At 43.1% G+C, this 12,706-nt stretch overlaps 1 protein-coding gene across 1 annotated transcript in view; it reads right to left on the bottom strand.

Moving 5' to 3' along the window:
• Window positions 1-10,325, bottom strand: part of LOC129276816 (probable tubulin polyglutamylase TTLL2) — a 68,800-nt gene extending 58,475 nt beyond the window's left edge. Inside the window, exons 1-2 of the mRNA XM_064109799.1 lie at window positions 10,112-10,325; window positions 8,150-8,300 (exon numbers count right to left, since the gene is read on the bottom strand). Of these exons, the coding sequence (XP_063965869.1) occupies window positions 8,150-8,300; window positions 10,112-10,162 (202 nt within the window). The 5' untranslated portion in view covers window positions 10,163-10,325. The remainder of the gene's footprint in view (window positions 1-8,149; window positions 8,301-10,111) is intronic.
• Between the last annotated feature and the right edge of the window lie 2,381 nt (window positions 10,326-12,706).

Raw genomic sequence — 12,706 nt, 5'->3', positions numbered from 1 at the left:
ACAGTCACGCCGTGTAATCTTGCGATTACGCTAGACTGTCTTGAGTGTATTCATCCTCGCGATTCCTTCAGATTCGTGGTTTGTTCTTTGTGCCAAGACTGTTTAGATCTAATGACTAGTCTAGAACATCTAGCCTTGAGAGGCACTCTACATTTTCGGTAGATATAATTGGGGTATAGGTTACATTTCAAAAACTTAACCTTGGTTTAGATATTAATGTTGACTCATCATGAGAAAAATGAACTGATTTCATATTTGAACAGAAGTTAGCCAAGAAGTGTACAAACACTGCTACCAAGTCATTTTGCTTGGTCCAATTTGCGACAATATAAAAAGATAACAAGTAGAGCGCCTCTGGCAGTCTCACCTGCATCACGCAATTCAATATAGCAGCAGTGCTAACTTTGAAGACTACTATAAAATAATTATTCACAAAAAACACAATTCATATAATGATACAATACTATATTCATTGACAACAAATGACATTTGACCTTGATCATGCGACCTAAGACTTGTTAGTGATACTTGATTACCCCTATATCCACATTTTATAAACTATATCTATGAACTTTGAAAGTTATGACAGCAATCTAATAATTACCTCCGAAATGGCCAAAAGTTTAATGACCTTTGACTTTGGTCATGTGACCTGAAACTTGTACAGGATGTTCAGTGATACCTGATCACTCTTATGTCCAAGTTTTATGCACAAGACAAATACACTTACAGAGTTATGATGGTAATTCAACAAATACCCCCAACATGGCCTCAGTCTATTGACCTTTGACCTTGGTAATGTGACCTGAAACTCACATAGTATGTCTAAAGATACTTGATCACTCTTATGTCCAAGTTTTATGAACTAGACCAATACACTTACAGAGTTATGATGGTAATTCAACAAATACCCCGAACATGGCCAACGTCCATTGACCTTTGACCTTGGTCATGTGACCTGAAACTTGCACAGGATGTTCAGTGATACCTGATTACTCTTATGTCCAAGTTTTATGCACAAGACCAATACACTTACAGAGTTATGATATTAATTCAACAAATACCCCCAACATGGCCAAAGTTCATTGACCTTAAATGACCTTTGACCTTGGTCATGTGACCTGAAACTCAGGCAGGATGTTCAGTAATACTTGATTAACCTTATGGCCAAGTTTCATAAACTAGGTCCATACACTTTCAAGTAATGCTGTCATTAAAAAAAATTAACCTTCGGTTAAGATTTGGTGTTGACGCCGCCGCAGTCGGAAAAGTGGCGCCTATAGTCTCACTCTGCTATGCAGGTGAGACAAAAATACTTTTTGCCCCAACACTATGTGTTTAGGTTCCGATTTGAGCGAGGTGTATGGGGTGGTACTAATCCCAATGAAAGTAAAGGTAAAGCCACGCAAACGTCCGTCATCACATCCGTGACATAATAATTAAGATATCGTTGTACATGTTTAGGGGGTCAATTAAAAAAAAAATTCAGGGAATACTTGTCATGGGTATCGTTTTGTTTCCAATGCTTAAATGACAAGTCCACCCCAAAAATAAGTTGATTTGAATAAAAAGAGAAAAATCCAACAAGCATGACACTGAAAATTTCATCGAAATTGGATGTAAAATAAGAAAGTTATGACATTTTAAAGTTTCGCTTAATTTCACAAAACAGTTATAGGCACATCCTGGCTGGTATGCAAATGAGGAGAAATTGACGTTATCCACTCACTATTTCTTTTGTATTTTATATTATGAAATATTCTAATTTTCTCCTCATTGTCAAGTGATACGATTAATTCCTCCCTGAACATGTGGAATTAGCATTGTTTCATATTATATGGTTCAGTAAAGTTGGTCCTTATTGTCAAATCTATAAAACATGAAATATTGTATAATTCAAACTAGAGGATTATGTATTATGCACACTGCATCATTGGTGTAAACGTTTGTTCTTTTATGTGCACAGGGACCATGTTCATTGTTAGCTGCCATAGCACCTGAAGCTTCATAGCCCAGAGCAACAAATAGACAAGGTTCTTATTTATGAACACGGTCAACTCTCAAACATGCCTACCGTTAACTGCCCAATTCCCGGCTGTGACTACGCCACACCAGACCTTGATGCTGCCATTGTAGCTGCCCTTCTAACTGCCCACAGTACAATTCACACCTCTGGACAAGCCGCCAAGGTCGAGAAGGTCAAGAGACCAACGATTGCTGCTGCTGGCACCAGCGAGGAATGGGCGTACTTCAAGTCGCGGTGGTCCGACTACGTTGATGCCACTAAGATCACTGGGAAAGACAAAGTTGTCCAGCTTCTGGAATGTTGTGACGAGCCCCTACGGAAGGACCTCACACGAGCTGCTGGTGGCAGCCTCACCAACAAAACTGAGGATGAGGTGCTGACAGCCATCAAGAAGCTTGCCGTACGAGAGGAGAACACCATGGTTGCCCGCGTGACACTCCACAACATGCGTCAAGACAGGGACGAGACAGTTCGCAGCTTCGGCGCCCGTCTGCGGGGACAAGCAGATATTTGCAAATTCATCATAGCTTGCCCTGCCTGTAATGCTGATGTCAATTACACTGACGCAATCATGCGGGATGTGCTTACCAGGGGGATTGCCGATTCTGAAATCCAGCTCGATCTTTTAGGGGACAAAAACCAAGACATGGGCCTGGAAGAGGTTTTCCAGTTCATTGAAGCGAAAGAGGCTGGTAAACGCTCTGCCTCCTCTCTCCTCGACTCACACACGGAAACGGCCAGTAGCTCCTCCTATAGGAAAGCTAAGCAGGCGCACCCAGGACCCAAGGACAAACAGGAACTGTGTGCCTACTGTGGCAAGAAAGGACACGGACGGAGTGCCCCAGCTCGTGTCCGCAAGATGCAGTGCCTGGCCTATGGACAGAAATGTGGTCACTGCGACAAGTTCCACCACGTGGAGGACGTCTGCCGCACCAAGGGCAAGCCAAAAACGTCACAGTCGACCTCCTCGGGTGAGCAGGAGGGGGCCATCTTCGATACCCTTTGTGCTATCCGTGACCTAGGACAATCACATGGCCTCCCCATTGATCACCACGTATATGATGACATTTCCCAAGCATGGCACAGGAAGAGATCAACTCCTCAGCCATACCTCAATGTGACTGTAAGGGCTGTTCCAGAGGACTATCGAGCCCTCGGGTTTAACCTGTCATCCCCCTCACAAACCAGCGCCATCCCAGCTATGGCGGACACTGGGTGTCAGAGCTGCCTCGCCGGGTTAAAGGTCCTACGCCGCCTTGGGTTACGTCAGCAAGACCTCATTCCTGTCACCATGGCGATGCACACCGCAACTGAGGGCGGCATTACGATCCTCGGAGCCGTTCCCCTACGCCTCTCTGGCCAAGATCCTCTTGGCCACATGGTTGAGTCACGGCAACTCACTTACGTCACAGACAGTTCTGATAAGCTCTTCCTCAGCAAAGAGGCCTGCATTGCCTTGGGGATCATCTCGAAAAGCTTCCCTACTCTTGGCATGACACAAGGGGCACACCAATCAGACAGAGCAGCCACCCTCAAGGAGGTTCCCAAGCGGGCCGCCTGTCCCTGCCCTCGGCGTCAACTGCCCCCACCGCCTCCTACAAAACTGCCATTTCCTGCGACTGACGCAAACCGTGAGAAGCTCCAACAGTATCTCCTAGATTACTACCAGTCCAGCACATTCAATACCTGTGAGCATCAGCCCTTGCCACTCATGGCTAGCCCCCCGATGAAATTGATGGTAGACTCAAATGCGGAACCCGTTGCTCATCACACACCTGTGCCGGTCCCACTCCATTGGCGTGATGCCGTCAAGGCTGATTTGGATCATGATGTGCAGTTGGGCGTGCTGGAACCTGTACCCATTGGGGAGCCTGTTACATGGTGCCACAGGATGGTGGTGTGTGCTAAGAAGGATGGTAAACCGCGTCGAACAGTCGACTTTCAGGCCCTCAACGTCCATGCTACACGTGAAACGCACCATACACAATCACCCTTCATTCAGGCCCGCTCTGTCCCTCATGGGAAGAAGAAGACGGTATTAGATGCATGGAATGGTTACCACAGCGTCCCCATATGCCCAGAGGACCGACACCTCACCACTTTCATTACCCCATGGGGCAGGTACCGTTACAAGACAGCCCCTCAGGGCTACATTGCCTCCGGAGATGGATACACCAGGCGGTATGATGAAATCGTCTCGGGCATCCAAAATAAGACGAAATGCGTCGACGACGTCCTCCTGTGGGCTGACACGGTGGAAGACAGTTTCTTCCAGGCTGTTGAATGGCTGGATATCTGCGGCCGCAACGGGATTACCCTCAATCCTAGGAAGTTCACCTTCGGTGCGGATATCGTCGAATTTGCTGGCTTTGAGATCACCCCTGACAGTGTTCGCCCATGTGAGAAGTACTTAAAAGCCATCCTTGAATTCCCAACGCCCACCGGCATCACAGACGTGCGCTCCTGGTTTGGCCTTGTCAATCAAGTGTCCTACGCCTTCAGTATGGCTGAGAAGATGCTCCCATTCCGTGACCTCTTGAAGCCCAACACACCCTTCATATGGACCACAGCACTCCAGACAGCTTTCGACGAGTCCAAAGCCACCATTGCCAGCGAGATTGAGGAAGGCGTGCGCATTTTTGATCCACACAAACCCACCTGCCTCGCGACAGACTGGTCCAAGAATGGCATCGGATTCTGGCTCCTACAAAAACACTGCAGCTGTAAAAACACTGAACCCTTCTGCTGCAATACGGGCTGGAAGATCACCCTTGTTGGGAGCAGATTCACCCATGCCGCTGAGGCACGCTATGCTCCAGTGGAAGGCGAAGCCCTAGCCGTAGCTGATGCCCTGGACAAGGCGAGATACTTTGTCTTGGGATGTGAGGACCTCATCATAGCTGTCGATCACAAGCCCCTCCTCAAGATCTTTACCGATCGCGCCCTACAAGACATCCCAAATCCCCGCCTGAGGAATTTGAAGGAAAAAACCCTGCGATACAAGTTCCGTATGGTCCACATTCCAGGCGTCAGACACCGTGCCACAGATTGTCTCTCAAGACACCCGACCGGTGAGCCAGAGAAGTTGCACCTCCCTGATGACATCGCTACAATCTCTTTGACCCCTGCCATGTTCCTGCACTCCGAATCACTCATGGCAGGCCTCCGAACCATGGCCCCACAAGAGGACACTGTCGGGATTTGCACGCTTTCCTCTGCTATGTGTGTCCTGGAGTCCCTCCACTTGAAGTCAGTCACATGGGACCGGGTCCGTACTGCCACAACTAGTGACGACAACATGCAAGCACTACTCGATGCTGTTGAAGCTGGCATGCCGGAGTTTCGTCATGAGCTCCCCTCACCTCTCCGCGAATATTTCCCATTCCGTGACGACCTTTATACAAGTGATGGTGTCATCCTCTACAAAGACCGCATTGTCATACCACCATCACTCCGGGAGGAAGTATTGGCTCATCTGCATGCTGCGCACCAAGGAGTAACTTCTATGACAGCCAGAGCGGAGTCCTCAGTCTTTTGGCCTGGCATCACTCCAGCCATTACAGCTCTCCGTGCCCGGTGCAACCAATGCAACAGGATCGCACCCTCCAACCCGCGTGCACCCCCGACCCCGTTGCTGTCTCCGGCCTACCCTTTCCAATGCATCTGTGCCGATTTCTTTCACTACAAGGGCTGCAACTACCTGGTCATCGTGGACCGCTACTCCAATTGGCCCATCGTCGAGAGGTCCAGTCAAGGGGCAACTGGACTCATCTCTTGCCTACGGAGGACATTCGTCACCTTCGGGATCCCGGATGAACTAGCATCGGATGGTGGCCCAGAATTTACAGCGGCTGCCACACGCCGCTTTCTCAAGGACTGGGGCATTCATCACAGACTTTCATCCGTTGCTTACCCACATAGCAACTGTCGTGCTGAGGTGGCTGTCAAATCCGTGAAACGTCTCATCATGTCCAACACCAGCCCTGCAGGTGCCCTCGACACTGATACCTTCCAACGGGCTATGCTGCAGTACCGGAACACTCCTGACAGGGACACCAGGCTCTCCCCGGCTATGTGTGTCTTTGGCCATCCAATCCAAGACTTCATCCCCATTGCCCCAGGCAAATATCTACCACACAACACATGGCGCGAGACCCTGGCAGCTCGGGAAGAAGCACTTCGTACCCGTCACATGAGGGACGCAGAACGTTGGTCCGAGCATACTAAACGGCTCCTGCCCCTTGCCGTCGGAGACCACGTCCGCCTCCAGAATCAGACAGGACCACACCCACTCAAGTGGGACAGAACTGGGACTGTGATCGAAGTTCGACAGTATGACCAATACGTCATCCGAGTAGATGGTTCTGGGAGGGTCACCCTCCGCAACAGGAAATTTCTTCGGAAATATGTGCCTGTGCAACAGCACCCACCCCCACTGACTATGGAGGAAGACATCTCTCTACGTCACCGTCCAGCACCTGCACCCCTCTCTAGCCGTGCGGGACAGGTGCCACTCTCCCTGCGACATACCGGCACTGCAGATGCCCCATGCCGCCCCCCTGAGCCTGCTTCTGCCGCTTCTTCACCTCCGCAGACAGCCGAGGATGCCCCTCGCGGAACGCATCCCCCCTCTACCGTGAAGGACTCCCTCACAACGCCGCCTGAGACACCACCAGCAGCCCCCGGCTTGGATCCGGTTCCTGCACCGATCACTGTTTCTCCGCCTGGCACCCCTCCTACAGCACCACGGCGCTCTACCCGTCGCACCAGACAGCCTGTCTGGCACTCGGACTATTCCATGTGATTTCAGCCAGTTCAACTGACATTAGTGTTGCGTTCAAGAGTTTCCTGTTATTTGCACTGGTGTTGACTTTGCACATTGTTTTCGCGTTCCTTAGTGTTAGTTATGTTATTCCCACGGTTCTTGATTTTATACATGGAGCTTTATGGACTCATTTCGACGATGCACCATCTTTGTTAATTTGACTTTTTCAGTCTTCGTTCCCGTATTGCCATCTTCTCTACAATACACGCCAAAGACTTGGGGGGAGATAGAGGATTATGTATTATGCACACTGCATCATTGGTGTAAACGTTTGTTCTTTTATGTGCACAGGGACCATGTTCATTGTTAGCTGCCATAGCACCTGAAGCTTCATAGCCCAGAGCAACAAATAGACAAGGTTCTTATTTACAAACAATAAAAAACAAGAAATGGTGAGTGATGGACATCATTGACTGATTCACCTACATGTAGTTGTGCATATCACTGTTTTGTGAAAAATAAGCGAAACTTTAAAATGTCATAACTTTCTTATTTTACATCTGATTTTGATGAAATTTTCAGCACTATGCTAGTTTGATTTTTCTCTATTTATTCAAGTCAGCATTTTCCTGGGGTGGAAATGACCCTTAAGGGTAGGGTTTCACACGCCAATACTTGTTAAGGGGTGCATTTTCAGAACATGGAAAATACTTGTTTAGGGTGCTTTTCGAAAGCCCATAGTCACGCATGGTATCCACTCGTCAATGGAAGTGGCCCCTCTCGGCATCAGTTCCCTCATTTGCATACCGACCAGGGTGTACATATAACTGTTTTGTGAAATTAAGCCAAACTTTTAAAATGTCATATTTTTCTTATTATTCTACATCAAAAGTAAATTTTCACCATTATGCTAGTTGAATTTTTCTCTTTTTATTCAAGTCAAGTTTTATTGGGGTAGACTTGTCCTTTAAGAATTCACTACCCTTAACAATTCTGCTTAAATACTTTAAGTGAACAGACAATCTTGATGTACACAAAATTCCCTACAAAATGTATACTCTGATATACATGTATAACTTTCAGGATAACTCAAACTAGTTAGTAATTTATAGTGGCATTATTTTTGCAAGAAGCTTGACACCAAATGAACTGTTGTAGTGAGCTTCAAACTTACATAAACAGGCTATAACATACATGCATAGGCAACTCTACTCAAAATCAAATGTTTAAAACCAAAATAATTTGTTTTGTCCTTAAATAATTTAAGTTCTAAATGATTTTGTCAATCCAATTGCAGATGATCTTATTTGTTTCTTCTGAATTGTAGTAACAAGGAAATTCGAAAAAAGTCAACTTACTTCCTGGTGTTTGGTAGCGCTTAGCATATGGTACACCAAAGTAGTTTTTACATTGGTCCAAGAACTTCACTCGAAGGGCCCACATTCGCTCATGATCTTTCTTTCCTACTAGCTCCCTCTCTCGAATCAGATCCCGCTGTCTGAATTCATCCTGAAATAGAAAAAAAAAATCATATCACATCATTCTAAACAAATGTGTAGATTTACAATATAATCACTGCATGTACAATGACAATTTTTTTCATAAATTACAAAATGACAGTGTAATCTCTTGTGGACTTCCCTGTAATATTAAAAAAAATCCTTAATAACAATATCTATATAAGACAATGACAATCATAATGATAAAAGTGATGATGAATAATAGTCAACAAAATACAAACCATGGTGCTGAAAGACCATGCTAAACTATTCACAAATGATACACATTAAATTGAACCCTTTCCATGAGGGCTATCAGCCTGAGGGAGAATGGTACTACAGAATGTTCCTGTATCACTCCTTATCACATCACAAAAAATAGAAATAACATAAGGAAAAAGTTTTAACTTCATGAAAAATTTCATAAGTATTAGTAGTGTAAAAATGTATTTGTCCATGACACAGAAAATGATACTGTTTACACATACCTGCCAACCTTTGATAATAAAAAATCAGTATCAAAGTCACGAGGGCGCCGAGCGGGTCGCGCGCGAGATGGTTTCCCCCTCCCATGGTAGGGACTCTGCATTTTCTGCATGTAAAAGTAGCATTTCCCTACCCTTTTTAAAGCAAATTTACCCTCTTAACCATACCACAGGATGACCTACATGTAACGTTAGTCTACTTATATGTAATATAATATCATTTATCAATCAAACATTAAAACAAGGGTCTTTAAGATATCACGTTTGTGACAAAAAAATACACCCAGTTTCATTCAGGTGTGATTTGTTTTCATTGAAATCTATATAGATTTAGGAATAATTTGATTTTGAGCATATTTTTGTAAGGCCCTCTATTGTTGGAAAGTTTCTGGAAAGATTCTCTTTTTAATCAGAAAAAAACTAATTTCAAGAATTCAATTGAGTTTTGGGCCAAGGGATATTTTGTATCATTAATTCAGATTCAAGTTGGCCTAGCCTACTGTATTAAAAACTGAGTGCAAAAAAATCTAACAAGTGATGGAATCACTTGAGTGACGCTGTCATCAACTCAACATCGACAAGCTCATTCAAGAAGGCCATTGACAGAGCTTTCTAATCCTCACCCCGCCCTCTCTCACCCGATGCGTTTATGCCCAGGAGGGCCCTGCATCGTATACATCCAGATCCAGAACATTTATTTATCATTTATAATTATATCAAGTCTATCATATGCATCAAAATAAGCCAAACATTGTCATCTTATTCATGTTTATATTTCACCACACAGGAGTAGTGACTGAGGACAAGGTTATATCATAACCTTTATTAGATAAGTGCTTGTTGGCATAAGAAAGCATATTTTCAGCCATGACAAAAACGGAGCCGAAGTAATACGGCGGAATACGCCCGACCCGCACCCACCACTGCACTTGCGGTGCGCCGATGAGACTGGGAGGCTGAGGCGCTGCAACTCGGGCGCCGGGAGTTTAGGCAAGCGAAGCAAGTAGATTTGGCGTTCGGCTCCGATGGATCAACTTGACTCGAAAGTTGATAATTGCCGCTTTCTTTCTCACAAATTTGACAATTATTCGAAAAAATAAAGTACAGATCAATTTAACATTGCGTAGGGATAAACTTGAGTAACTGCGGCAGAGCCTCCCGATGTGCACGGCGCGGCCGATCGGCCGGGTAAGCAGGCGCCGGTAAGCAGACTCATCAATGATATTACCAACACACTCTAGACACCAGTACACGACTCATTCACTAACTCATTCCACAATACAAAATCATCCGGCGAAAAGAGCAAAACCTCGAATAAAAAGTGAAATTTTCTTACTAAATCACCATATTTCGCGTCAAAAATATCACCATCCTTAATTCTATACATCGTAGTTAGGAAACAAGGGGTCTAAAAAAGTGAATTTTTCACGGTTTTTCCGATGTTCGTGGATTTTGAAAACGTGTCCTCACTGAAAACTGGCACTTTCGCGAGCCGATGTCAGCCGCCATTTTGTTCCGGAAGTCAACGCTAATATCGGCCGCGCCGCTGTGGCCGCTGCTCGTAATTTTCACATGCAATTGCAATGGAACTGTGCACTTAGCACTTAGCCGTGCGCCCCAGTTGTTTATGCGTTAGTCGTATGTTACAGCCGCTTATGCGTTAGTCGCATCATACAGCCGTTTCAATAATTTCAACACTATATTGATTGACCTAAAAATCGGAATTTTGGTTTAAAAATTCGGAATTCGGAATGGAGGCTAAAAAATCGGTATAATTCCGCCAAAATCGGAATGGTTGGCAGGTATGTTTACATGTACATGCATTTAATTGTGTGAATCAGACAATTGTATAAAATAATTAACATGCTACAATAACCATAAATAACCATATAGCAACATTTAAACATTGGAAATATAATAATCTTAAAGGAGAATGAAACTCTTGGAGCAAGTTAGCTTTTGTGAAAGCAGAAAAATCAAAGAATAAGATCAACAAAAGTTTGAGTAAAATAGGACTAGCAATAGAAGAGTTATGAGCATTTAAATGTCGAGATCACTAATGCTATGGAGATCCTCCCATTGGCAATGCGACCAAGATCTATGATGTCACAGATGAACAACTCTCCCCTTTTGGACACTGAAAAAATACCCCAAAACATATCTTTTTGCTCATTCTAATCATATGACAAACGATTCATCAATGATATAATGTTGTGAAACCTCTGTACTTGTCCTCTCATAAATAGAACACCTCACCTCGTGATAGACTCTATAAAAGTGAGAATATAAGTGAAATAATTCCTCAAGTAATGAGGGAGTTGTACGTGTGTGACATCACAGATCTTGGTCGCATTGCCAATAGGAGGAACTACATGGCATTAGTGATCTCAATATTTAAATGCTCATAACTTTCTTATTATTCATTCAATCTTCCTCAAACTTTCAACAATATGTTTCTTTGATTTTTCTCTTTGATATGGATTCAGCTGGTTTCAAGGGTTTCATTCTCCTTTAAATACACATTCAGTATCTTTTATAGCAGTGTCTTATCAATATAGAGGGAAGGTCAGAAAAACAAACCTAACAAAAATTAACTACTCAGGATATAATGTTAACTATTTCATGGGATGCCTTCCTGAGTAGAACTATTTTTTTTCTCCGTGTGTACACTCTCAAGTCTCAACTATCTTAAGACAAGGGATATATTGATAGTTAAAATCAATAAGAAATTATTAATAGTAAGAATATTCGTTGCTAAATTAATCTGAAGTGCAAATCATTCTCTGTTCTATTCTATTAACAGTTTCATAAATATATATATATATATATATATATATATACATATACATACATACTCTGCTTGTATTTTATTTGATTGGTTTTTTATCAACTTCCAGGTTATTTTACACTGTTCACTTGATTGGCTTGATGTGGTATGATATTGGCTGGATATGGCTTGATATTGGTTTCATCGCTTTATGTTGGCATGATTGAACTTAACTTTTATAATCTCAATAGATGAGGTTACAATTAAATGTACTTTGGACTCTCCAAACACACTGTATGACATTCTACACAAGCAGGTGATCAATGTGAACAGTAATTATAAATAACCAGTTTCTATTTATTTTTAATGTGAGGCATGCATGCAAACGCTAAATTAGTCAACAAATATTATTCGGATCTTTATCACAATGGCTTATTTTATAGTTTGTATGTTATAAATTTACTTGACCTGTTCTTATTGACTGATCAAAGTTCAATATCAGAATATCGTCAATTTTGACTGAAGAATAGGTGCGATATAAATTCAAAAGAGAAATGGATACTCGGGGATAATCTGAATAGACATTAAGCAAGATAATGAAATAGATCTGTGTTGTGTGTTTGAAAGCACACTATACATACATGTACAAGCATATACACTCACATCAGAATGCATTCACTATGTAACAGCAAGCTTGCTAGATTTATAAATTATTTTCATCAATTACTTTCAGTGAAAGCACACACACCGTGGTGTTGCTAGGAAACAGGTTAAACAAAAATTGCTTGCCTGTGAGCTCTCATCTATCATGGTATTCATCGACATACACTCTCAACATTATATCTTGCTCCTTCAAATAAAAAAAAATATATCCACATGAAATTATACTCAATTTTAATTTCCATAGGCAATAAAAAAATCCTGATTTCTGTGTTAAGATTGTAAAAATAAATAAGAATGCTAACTGACTTGATGTGTACACCCATCCAATTTTTTATTACAAGCAAGATATTTTTGTACATTGAGATTTGATATAATACAATAAAGATGTGTCAATATGACCTCATCAGCACTCTTATCACATATTAACTGCAACATACATCACACTACTTGCAGAATAAAAGTAAAGATAAACATTTGCATTTTTCATCAAGCTTTGACAAC

Source organism: Lytechinus pictus, chromosome 14 (assembly GCF_037042905.1).
Source record: "Lytechinus pictus isolate F3 Inbred chromosome 14, Lp3.0, whole genome shotgun sequence".
Lineage (NCBI taxonomy): Eukaryota > Metazoa > Echinodermata > Echinoidea > Temnopleuroida > Toxopneustidae > Lytechinus > Lytechinus pictus.
This window is presented reverse-complemented; position numbering and strand designations above follow the sequence as displayed.